At 51.4% G+C, this 12,036-nt stretch overlaps 1 protein-coding gene across 4 annotated transcripts in view; it reads right to left on the bottom strand.

The window, feature by feature from the left end:
* The window catches only part of LOC119325706 (putative F-box protein At3g10240), a 34,015-nt gene that overhangs the window by 2,582 nt on the left and 19,397 nt on the right, over positions 1 to 12,036 (bottom strand). For 2 of the 4 annotated variants that reach the window (XM_037599435.1, XM_037599425.1), the window contains exons 4-7: positions 2,897 to 3,010; positions 2,643 to 2,786; positions 1,483 to 1,683; positions 692 to 907 (exon numbers count right to left, since the gene is read on the bottom strand). In XM_037599435.1, the coding sequence (XP_037455332.1) occupies positions 692 to 907; positions 1,483 to 1,506 (240 nt within the window). In that variant the 5' untranslated portion in view covers positions 1,507 to 1,683; positions 2,643 to 2,786; positions 2,897 to 3,010. The remainder of the gene's footprint in view (positions 1 to 691; positions 908 to 1,482; positions 1,684 to 2,642; positions 2,787 to 2,896; positions 3,011 to 12,036) is intronic. The other 2 variants (XM_037599451.1, XM_037599444.1) reach the window with 2 other exon arrangements.

The following is a 12,036-nucleotide window of genomic DNA, read 5'->3' as shown; positions in this document are numbered from 1 at the left end:
TACACACACACACCCAACCTCGACTCCCGGCCTGGATCTGCATCATCTGGCAGGGACCGGCCACACGCCCGGCGATGGGAGGTGCCCGAACGGCCACACCATGTCGCCACGAGAGGACCTAGGGACCTCCACAAGAGTAGCTCACCAACAGCCAGACGCCGGAGCATGTCCCGCAGCCGCCCGAACCGACTCGCCCCACCACCATGGACCGCCACCACGCCGTCGCAGCCCACACCCACGCAGTTGCCAACATGGCCGCTGCCAAAACCCCACGCCGCACGCCGACGCCCAGAGGCCAGATCCGAGCGGATCTGACCGAAGACCACGGAGGCGCCCGCCCCCGATCTCGAACCACCCGGTCCCCGCTGGGCCCTGCGGGACACCAGCACAGCCGCACCACCAGCCATCCCATGGTGCCCTTGCAGCTCCGTCGCATCCACCCACCACCACCACACCGCCTCACTCCGCCGTGACCTAGATCTGAGGGATGTGCCCCCGCGCCCTTGGGTGCCCGCACCACCCAATCAGCCACCAGGGCTTCGCTCGACGGCTTCCTCTAGCAGCGACAAAAGGGTTGGACAGGAGGTGTGGCGACCCTGTCGGCTAGGGATTTGGGGCTCCGCCCGAGTCACCCGAGCGGGTTCCCTTTCATGAATCAAAGATTGGAACAAGAAACAGGCGGAGAACAAACCTCAGAAGCTACGGGAACAATGAGGGGAGGCGGCGGCATAGGATGGGACGGAGCGCCTTCGTCATGGCGACCGGTCGCCAATGGGTGGTCCTGCTCCGTGCAGCCATGCTCACCTCCTCCTCCCGGCGGCATCAAATCCTTGGCTTGGGGATCAGTGCCTCGAACTCTAGGGTTTGGGAAGGGGAAAAGAGCGGCGGCTGTGTCGTCGTCTCCCATCTGCATGGGAAGGCTGGGCATCACGACTTATTTTCCCGACACAATAGTCAACCCGTGCAGGTGCACGGGATGGCAAATTTAATTAACAAGCTCACAAAATATCTAAAATATTTCCGTAAAAAATAGGGCTACAAATAAGTACTCACTCGGTTTATTTTTTATTACTCACTCGGTACATTTTTGTGAAGTGTGTTAATTTTTCAAAAGCGAAACCTTTCTATATTTGATGAGTTTCTAGAAAAATATCATATCTACAACACAAAATCAGTATCGTTAGATCCATCATGAAATTTATTTTCATATTTCATTTAATTAATATTGTACATATTGGTAGTTTTTCTATAAACTGGTCAAAGATAAGAAAAAAGTTTAACTTTTATAAAAAGGGACTGAGGGAGTAATAGAAATGTTGAAGAAAAGTTAGGCATATGTTTTAAAACAGTTATTTTTAAAGCGGATGAAATTCTTGCTTATAGAAATAAATTTAGGGAAAAATAAATTACTTTCCTCCAATTTGTTGTGAGTTAGATTGTATGACAGAACAAATGGAGGTCAAATAGAAGAGAAAGAATTACCATAGTTCTTTTCCCAGATTTCATTGTACTTATAACATACTCTTTTCAGTTGGCCGATAATGCTTCCGCTTTTTCCAAAAAAGAGAAAGTTGAAAAGGCAGGAATTGATTACGACTGATAAGCAATGGGTATGATTGATTAGCATTACAGCTACATGTTTCGAATCCAGGCTTTGGGCAACAATTTGGTCCATTGCAATTCCTGAAAAACGACACGATCATTAATATTTTTGTGAACACTTGTATTTACAAACCATGCTTACTCATAAGAATGTGATACAGGTGGCTGAATAAGGGAAATAGATAGAAGCTAAGTAAATTCTACTCCGTATATCAGTATCAATATATGTTGTTATCCTTTGCAAATTCTTCGCCAGTACATGCCCACAGTTATTATAAACAAATAATGTGCTAAAAACACTTCAATATATAAAGATTTGTAGGAAGGAAACTCATGTTAGTTTAAGCAGCCCATAGTCAGGGTAGAAATATCTGATGTAAACTAAATGAGTAGGTATGCTTATACAATGGAAAATTTAAATAGAAAAAAATTCACATACTGCTAATACAAAAGGATGACTGTAACTGAACCTCTCCCTTTTCAATGAAAAGAAACGCAAAGCTTTTGCGTTTTCTCGAAAATAATACAAAAGGATCACATTTGCTGTAACAAACCTTATTAAGCCAACATAAAATACACTTAAGAAATTTAGACAACTAAAAAACTTTATACCATAAAATGGACCATATGGTGGTAAAAACATAAATCTACATCCCAGCAACATTGGTTGGCAATCCAACATCCTTCTTAATTGCAATATAAATCAAACTAAATGAACTTTATTCTGTCAATATTGTCTGAGCCTAAAGAACAACAGTGCACTGCTGAGAACAAATACTATAATTTAGTAAACCAATGTCAGAACGTACCAAATTACATAATTCTAGTAACTTTATCACACCAAATTATATCAACCTCCTTATTTTACATACGGCCTCTTATTTTCTTGTAGATTAGTAGTCCAGATTAAATTCAAGCCGTTAAAACTAGCGTCCACCAGATAAGATGGTTAGATCTTTTTATTTTTATTCAATAACCATTAAATTTTCTAGGGAGTCTCTAAAAACATTAAAATCATAGGGATGCAAACAGTGACGGACCCAGAAACTTCTCGAAAGCCGAGGAAGAACACAAATTAAGGTGCGTAAGATGCTAGTTTTTTCATAAAAATCGCCGTATTAATCATCTAACATAAGACATCATGCAGTCGGCAAGCCCGGGCATGAGAGATCCTAGATTAGTCCCTGGATACAAAGAAAAAACATGATCATTCTACAATTTTCACAGCAAGGTATTATCTTTCAAGAAATCCTATGACAAGAGAGGGTTAACTGGGAAAGAGGTAGACACTCACTAGTACTGAAGCACATTCTCTGTCAAACAAAACACTTCAGCCATCTGAAATTAATATCCTTGAGGCATAACCACAGGAACCAACAAATTTAGAAAAATTGAGCCCCATAGCCATCTGTATGCAAAGAGAGAGAATGTGAAATAAGTAAAATCTAGTGGTTAGTTACAACTTCACTAATTAGTCCCTTCACTTTCATTCTGATACCTTGCGAACCATTTTACGGAAGTAAATAGAATATTTTGACAGGTCAGGAATAGATAGTGAAAAAGATAAATCTCTTCACAGAAAAATTGAATTCATAGTAATTTTGACGATCATCAGGGTGAACTTCTATATGAGAATAAAAGAGCTACAGCTGCACTACATTCAAAATATAATGGATTAACTGTTTGCCTAATTCTCAAGACAATATCATGGCCACAGTTCCATATTGGTCCAAACTACCAATCCATACACGTAGAGTTATTTTGCGGAAACTAATCCATGCACATGATTCTGTTTAGCATTCAACAAGGCGTGCAGGTAGGAACCTGATACAATTTTTCCACATTAACAAAACAACCTGCAAGGTGATCAAAACTACCAATTTTCCACGTATCTTGCTTTTTATGGGAGCATATATAACAATTTGATTATACCCTTCCAATTATGGTTGTCAGTACTGTCGCCCTGAGGGCTGCAGAACCAGGGATGAGGAAGCTGAAGGCGGTCGAGAGCAGCGCCAAGGGAAATGTGTTGCCGCCTTTTATTTTCTCTTTAGGGCTTGTTGAGCTGTGCCCTCAGCAGAACCCTCTGTTGTACTTTCTTTGTTGTCTGCTACTTTGGCATGCATGTGCGGTGTGAACATTTGTTGGACCTTGTGCTTCTGGTGGTTGCTTTATTTATAAAGCGGGGCGAAAGCTTTTTTCGGTAATATTTGTATAACTAGTGGGCCATCTGCGAGTGTCATGTTCATTTGGGGGCTGAGTGTGTGAAAATGTATTAGCTATATATAAGCACGCCCGTTGGCTGGAATTGGCAGCGACTAAATGAAATAGCTCATATTTTCTCTCCTCCTACCTACTATTTCTCTGGTTTCTTCTTCTTCTTCCCCAAGTATCCTCTTCTCGATCCCAAATCTGGGCACGAAATCCTCAGCAAGGATATGACAAGTGGTATTCAGAGCTAGATAGGTCTGTCTTGTGCTTCACATACTCGAGATTCTCTCCGTAACATCGACTGGTCGGTTGTCAATTGCTCATGCGGTTGGCTGTAAATCCGAGATCGGCGTTGGAGAAATCCAGAGGAAGCTGCAACGGTGCCGTTCAAGCCAAGTGCTCAGACACGACACCAGGTAGAGGTGATGGGGTCATTCGAGGAGAACGTAACGCAGGCATTTGCGGCTCTGCAGCTACTGCAGGAGCAAGTGGAAGGAATTTTGGAAATCAAGGAGCGACTGGATGGGTTGGACAACAAGTTTGAGGAATAAGTCGCCCGGCTGGATCAGGTGCAGTCCAAGGTAAACATATTTGTGAGCTCTATTGGAGAGATCCATCAGGAACAGGTTCATGTGGCGCGAGTGTTAAAGGAATCCACCAGTGTTCGGGACGCGGATCTGGAGCGGATGGCAGCGAAGGGTTGTTATGCAGTGTCGCCCACAGCGGCGACGCAGCCAAGGGTTCATGTTCGCAGGGGGCAACATGGACAGCTTCCTCCTGTGGATCCAGGAAAGGTATCACACACACCTCAAAAAAATTCTTCCTCTAACTAGCATGGATCCAAGCGCACCTGGATGCCTAAGATGGAATTTCCACAGTTTGATGGGGAAGGAATTCGAATTTGACTTGATAATTGAAGCTTATTTCCTGTTGTATCAAACTCCTGAAAACTTAAAAGTAATGTCTGCATCTCTGCACTTACATGGAAATGCTGCACACTGGTACCAGTCATATAAACTGTCTGATTACTGTTCATCATGGAGTCGGTTTTCTGTGGCCATGCTGCAGGAATTTGACCTCGATGTGCATAGAGATTGCATGAGAGGTCTGTTGGTTTTAAAACAGACTCGAACTGTTCAGGAATATCCGAGTAATTTCAATCAGCTTGTGTACCAAGTCAAACTGTTGACTGACTCCTAGCGCTCTACGTGCATGCCCACGTCCTGCACACGTTCTCCCTCTCTGCGCACGTCGCACCTCTCCTCTCTCTGTCTAACTGCGCCATTGCGCACGGCTTGTAACCTGTACATATATACAGAGCAATAGCAGATCGGCACACACGGTGCCTTACTCTCGCATCTCTCACGCTCACATGGTATCAGACACCGGCTACTCTCCCCGATCCTAGCCGCTCTTCCGCTGCTCCCCAACTCCGGCTCCGGCCATGGCCATCCCGCCTCCTCCGCCACCCCCTCCGCCGTTCCGTCCACCCGGAACCAACGGCGCTCCCCCCACACCTCTCCGCGCCATGCCGCCGCTCGTCACCCCTGCGGCGCTCGCGCAGGGCACCCTCCTTGCTCGCCATGACTCCGAGGCGAGCTCTTCCATCTCCCCGTCCCCTCTCGCCGGCGTGTTCATCAACCAACACGTCCCCGTCGTGCTCTCCCTCAATCCGCCGAACTTCTCCCAGTGGCGCACCCTCTTCGAGGTGCAGTTTCAGAAGTCCGGCGTCGTCGATCACATCGCCGGGCCGCCTCGTCCCTCGGACCCTACCTGGCTCCAGGATGACGCTCACGTCGTCTCGTGGCTCTACAACCGCATCAGCCCCGAGGTCTTCGGCTTGGTTCATCAGCGCGGCGCCAGGGCGGCCGCCGTGTGGGAGTCGATCTGCGTGCTGTTCCTCGAGAACCGCGAACACCAGCTCGTCCTCCTCGCCACGGAGTTCCGCCGGATCGAGCAGGGTTCCTCCTCCATCCTCTCCTACTTCGCCAGGCTCAAGGAGTGTGCTGATCGTCTTGCCGACCTCGGCGAGCGCGTCACCGACCGCGACCAGGTCCTGAACATGATCCGCGGCCTCCACCCTCGCTACCGGTATGCGGTTCCCATCCTCACCATGCAGTCTCCCTTCCCGACGCTGCTCCGGTGCCGCGCCTTCCTTCTTCTCGAAGAGAGCCGCAACGCCGAGGAGACGCAGCCCGACATCGCCCTCCATGCCGGGCGCGCGCCCACGCCTGCACCCGCGGGCGGAGGCGGCCCTGGCGATCACAGCAACCGCTCCAACGGGGGCGGGCGCGGTGGTGGCCGACACAGAGGAAGGGGGAGGGGGTCCGGCTCTGGTGGTGGCCAGTCGTCCAACCACGGCGGGGGCGGTGCCCCCCCTCGCCCTGCTGCTCCAAACTCGACACCCTGGACGGGTCTGGTTCATGCCTGGCCCATGCCATGGCGCCCGCACGCTCCTGGGGCTGGCATCCTCGGCCTGCGTCCTGGCGGTCCTGCGCCCTTTGCGGGCATGGCGGCTCACTCCTGGGCGCCACCCCCGCCTGCTGGTGCGCCTCCAACCTACTGGCAGCCCGGCGCCGTTCCTCCTCACCCGCTCTACGGCGCAACCAATGCACCCAGTGGCATCCAGGCGCCGGCGTGGGATCAAGCCGCTCTCGTCCACGCCCTCAACGCCATGAGCCTGCAGCAGGGCCAATCCTCCAACTCCGGCGGGGAATGGGTCCTTGACTCCGGCGCGTCCTCCCACATGGCTGCGTCTCCGGGTATGCTTTCCTCATCTCGTCGTTGTTCTTTACCTGACATTGTGGTTGGCAATGGTGGTACTATGGCAGTCACGCACACTGGTCATCTGCAACTACCCACCACAGCCCAACCCCTCACTCTTAACAACGTTCTAGTCTCCCCACATCTCATCAAAAATCTCATCTCCGTTAAAACCCTAGCCCGTGAAAACCCAGTTAACGTTGAATTTGACGATTTTGGTTTCTCTATCAAGGACCGAAGAACGAAGGCGGTGATCCTCCGCTCTGACTCGCCGGACGACCTGTACCCACTTCACCCAACACCGCCGACCCGTCATCACCAAGCCTTCACCGCCACCTCACGCGACGTCTGGCATCGCCGCCTCGGCCACCTTGGCGACGACGCTCTGGACACCACCCTCCGGCGTGCGTCCATCGTCTCGGACGCTGCTCACACCACCTGCACTGCATGTCGTCTCGGCAAAAGCCACCGTCTACCGTTTAGTTCATCAGACCATGTTTCGTATTTTCCCTTTCACCTTGTGCATTGTGATGTATGGACCTCTCCTGTACTTAGTATTTCTGGCTATCAGTACTATCTAGTGGTTGTCGATGATTACAGTCACTTTATGTGGACATTCCCGCTTAAGCACAAAAACGAGGTCCTGCCCACCCTACAGCAGTTCATCACACTGGTGTGTCGCCACTTCAACTTACCCGTCCTCACCATACAAACCGACAATGGACGGGAGTTTGACAATAATGCCTCTCGCCAGCTCTTCTCCTCTCTGGGCATTGTTCTCCGCATGTCATGTCCATACACCTCCCCCCAAAACGGGCGAGCCGAGCGTGCGCTGCGGACACTTAACGACATCTCAAGCTCTCTCCTTATACATGCATCCATGCCCTACCCATACTGGGCCGAGGCTCTCCAAACAGCTACCTTTTTGCTCAATCGTCGACCCTGCCGACCGCGGCACAACCAAACGCCGTTCTTCTTGCTCTACGGCGTACATCCGGATTACTCCGCTTTGCGAGTCTTCGGATGCCTGTGCTTCCCAAACCTCACGGCCACCTCACAGCACAAACTAGCCCCACGGTCTGCTCCTTGTGTTTTCCTTGGTTACTCACAAGATCACAAGGGCTACCGGTGCCTGAATCGTGTCACCGGCCGCGTAGTCATCTCGCGCCATGTTGTGTTCGACGAGTCCACCTTCCCGTTTCGCCAACAAAACACGATCGAGCCGAACACCCCAACCCATTCTGACCTGACCGATCTCCTGCCCCCCGTCGATCTCCCTCGTCAGGCGCGCAGTAGCCGCCCTCGTCAGCCCACACCAAACCACAGCCCAGCACCTGCTGCGGGTGCCCTTCCCATGCCTGACCAAACCGTCCCGGCACCATCTCCGCCTGCCAGCAGCTCAACCCCTCCGTCCGCTCCCACATCCACGCCCTCTACCATCACCGCCGAGCCCAAGGCCTCACCCGACACCGCGCCCTCCTCCCAGCCACCGGCGGCCGCTCCCCGCCCGGCACCACCACCACTTCCCACCCACCACATGATCACACGCGCCCAAGCAAGGCGCTTCTTCCCCAACCCCAAATACCACCAGTCCCTCCTCGCGGCCACGGACGACTCCGTCTCCCCCGTCCCCAAAACTGTGCGTGCTGCCTTACATGACCCGAATTGGCTAGCTGCAATGCACGTTGAGTACACGGCGCTGATGCAGAACCGGACATGGAGCCTCGTTCCCCGACCGCGCGGCGCCAACATTGTCACTGGGAAGTGGCTATTCCGCCACAAGTTCACAGCTGATGGGAGCCTGGAACGCTACAAGGCAAGATGGGTGGTCCGTGGATTCTCCCAACGCCCCGGTGTCGACTTCGACGAGACCTTCTCGCCGGTGGTCAAGGCGGCCACCATTCGCGTCGTCCTCTCCGTCGCTGCCGCGCACAACTGGCCGGTGCACCAGATGGACGTGAACAACGCATTCCTGCATGGTCACCTCACCGAGCGCGTCTACTGCCAGCAGCCCGTCGGGTTCGTCGATGCAAGCCACCCCGACCACGTCTGCCTCCTCGACAAGTCGCTCTACGGCCTCAAGCAGGCACCGCGGGCCTGGTTTGCGCGGTTCGCCGCCTTCGTCCGCACCATCGGCTTCCGCGACTGCCGCTCCGACCCGTCGCTGTTCGTCCTCCACAGTGGCGATGGCGCGGCCTACCTGCTACTCTACGTCGACGACATCGTTCTCGCGGCTTCTTCGTCGACACTCCTTCATCGCCTCCAACAGCTGCTGTCCGCGGAGTTCTCCATGAAAGACCTCGGGCCCTTGCACTACTTTCTGGGCATCGCCGTAACCAGGGACGCCCGCGGCTTCTTCCTTTCTCAGCGCGGCTACGCTAAGGAACTTCTGGAGCGTGCCAACATGGTCGAGTGCAAGCCTGTCTCGACCCCCGTCGACACGCACTCCAAACTCTCGGCCACGGACGGCTCGCCGGTGACTGATGCGTCGGAGTATCGCAGCCTCGTGGGTGCACTGCAATATCTCACGATGACGCGGCCGGACATCGCCTACGCCGTTCAACAATGTTGCCTCGTCATGCACGACCCACGCGCCGCCCACCTCACTCTGGTGAAGCGCGTGCTCCGTTACCTCCGCGGCACCACCGACCACGGGCTGCACCTACATCGCTCGCCGTCGCTCGACCTGGTTGCATACTCGGATGCCGACTGGGCCGGCTGCCCCGACACGCGGCGCTCCACTTCCGGCTACGCCGTGTTCCTCGGTGACTCCCTGGTCTCCTGGTCGAGCAAACGCCAGGCCACGGTCTCACGCTCCAGTGCAGAAGCTGAGTACCGCGCCGTCGCCAACGCAGTGGCGGAGTGCTGCTGGCTCCGGCAACTTCTTGGCGAGCTCCGCGTCCCGCTGCCCAGGGCCACGGTGGTTTTCTGCGATAACATCTCCTCCGTGTACATGGCGGCCAACCCCGTTCATCACCGGCGCACGAAACACATCGAGCTCGACATCCACTTTGTTCGTGAGAAGGTGGCGCTGGGCGAGTTCCGTGTTCTCCACGTCCCAACCAAGCAGCAATTCGCCGACGTCCTGACGAAAGGGCTCCCCACGCCGGTGTTCCAAGACTTCAGGTCCAGCTTGTGCATCCGACCACCGGATGCTGCAGCTGCCGCGGGGTGTTGACTGACTCCTAGCGCTCTACGTGCATGCCCACGTCCTGCACACGTTCTCCCTCTCTGCGCACGCCGCACCTCTCCTCTCTCTGTCTAACTGCGCCATTGCGCACGGCTTGTAACCTGTACATATATACAGAGCAATAGCAGATCGGCACACACGGTGCCTTACTCTCGCATCTCTCACGCTCACACAAACTATATGAAGGGTCTGTCAGTGAAATATTTTTGGTTACTCAATTTGTACTTGGGTTGAAAGGTGATATAAGAGCAGCTGTTGAAATTCATTGCCTCTTACAGTTCATACTGCAACTGTATATGCTCTAGTACAAGAGGCAGTGCTGGAATTAAACAAAGGACAGCAGGGACGATATAGCAGAAATGGGGGTTATATACCACAACAAGAACCTGTTCAGCGAACTCAGTTTGCTGCTGGGAATCTCTGGAAAGCAAAGTGTGTTACAGCTGTGAGACAAATATGCTCCTGGACATGTATGCACGAAAAATGAGGCTCAAGTGAAGGCTATTGAAACCACAGGGGGGGAACAGGTGTATATAGAGGATGCAATGCTGGATGCTCTTGCGGTGGAAGAAACTGTAGCTGAGGCTGCTGCATTCTTGTCTGTCAATGCATTGTCTGGAACTAACAACCCTAAGACGGTCAGACTAAGAGCCATGGTAGCTAATCAAGTCATGTTGCTATTAGTGGACTCAGGTAGTTCTCACACTTTCACTGATCAGCAGCTAGCTGACAGAAACTGTAGCTGAGGCTGCTGCATTCTTGTCTGTCAATGCATTCTCTGGAACAAACAACCCTAAGACGGTCAGACTAAGAGCCATGGTAACTAATCAGGTCATGTTGCTATTAGTGGACTCTGGTAGTTCTCACACTTTCACTGATCAGCAACTAGCTGACAGAATTTAGTGTAACACCAAAACACTACCTCTTCCTCTGAAAGTTAAAGTGGCCAATGACTTGTGAACAAGAGGTTCATGGTTCGTACATTTACCACATACATGAAGTAGTACCCCTGGGAGGTTATGATGTCATCTTGGGCATGGATTGGTTAGCACAGTGGGGTCCTATGACATGCCACTGGGAGGAGAAATGGATAAAGTTCAGGACAAGGGTCACACTGTTACTTTACAAGGCATGAAAGATAAGCCAGTCACACAACTGCAAGAATTGACTGTTGAACAGTTTGAAAAATGTGTGGAAGGTAATGATGTCTGGGCTACTGGAATATTAACTACCGAGGCAGCAGTATCAGTGCGAACTACACCTGAAAGTATTCAGCGACTCCTCACTGAATACACTGATGTGTTTCAAAATCCACAACAGTGGCCACCTCATAGGGCTTATGATCATGCCTCTCATCACTACCTTACAGTGCTTCAGTTAATTCAAGACCCTACAGGTATTCCACATTGGAAATGGATGAAATTGAGAAGCAAGTCTCTGAAATGATTGTTGCTGGCATAGTGTCACATCCCTAGCTTCTGGCATTGCTCTAGGCTAGCTTCATGTGTGCATCATGTCTATATTTTTGAAACCTGAATTGAGGAATATTGGAAGCCTCAAAACCCTAAATAAAAGAAGGGCAGAAACCCTAAAAATCTCATTCATTGTTCCAAAATGCTCTTCTTAAATGTTTGATAATTTTTGGCAAGGGTTCTGGTCCCAACCAAAATATTGAACATTTTTAAGGATTTATTTTTGGGACTTTGGATTTAATTCATTAGCTATTTGAATTTGAACTATATTCATATAATTAGAATATAATTTCAAATACCCCTGAAATATTTTATAAGCTTTTGGAAAAGTCCATCTAGCAATATAAAATATTCAGAGGAGTTTTTGGCATTGTTTGAATTTGTTTAAAATTCAAAACAGTGGCAAAACGAAATTAAATAAAACAAAACAGAAGAAAAAATAGAAAGCAGTAAATAAAAAGAAAAGAGAAGAAGTACCTGGCGCTCACCTGTGCTGGCCCAGCCTCCCCTGTGCAGCCCACCTGCGTGGCCCAGCCCACCTCCTTTCCCCCCCCTTGTCCTCTTCTTCCTCTGCCAGTAGGCAGAGGCGAGGCGTGGCGCGCGCCCGAAGAGCGCCGGCCACCTCCTGCTTCGCCGTGGCAGCCTCCCTGACCCCCTCGCGACGCCACGGAGACGGCCTCGACCCCCCTCGACCGTCTCTCTCTCTCTGGACCCCCCCTCCTCCTCCTCTGTTCTCCCTCCCTCTCGTCACCGAACGCACCTGGGAGCGCCGCTCGCCGTAGCCATGACCACGGCCAC

This window comes from Triticum dicoccoides, chromosome 1B (assembly GCF_002162155.2).
Source record: "Triticum dicoccoides isolate Atlit2015 ecotype Zavitan chromosome 1B, WEW_v2.0, whole genome shotgun sequence".
In the NCBI taxonomy this organism is placed as follows: Eukaryota; Viridiplantae; Streptophyta; class Magnoliopsida; order Poales; family Poaceae; genus Triticum; species Triticum dicoccoides.
Note: the sequence above shows the minus strand (reverse complement) of the source record. Positions and strands in the feature narration are given on the sequence as shown.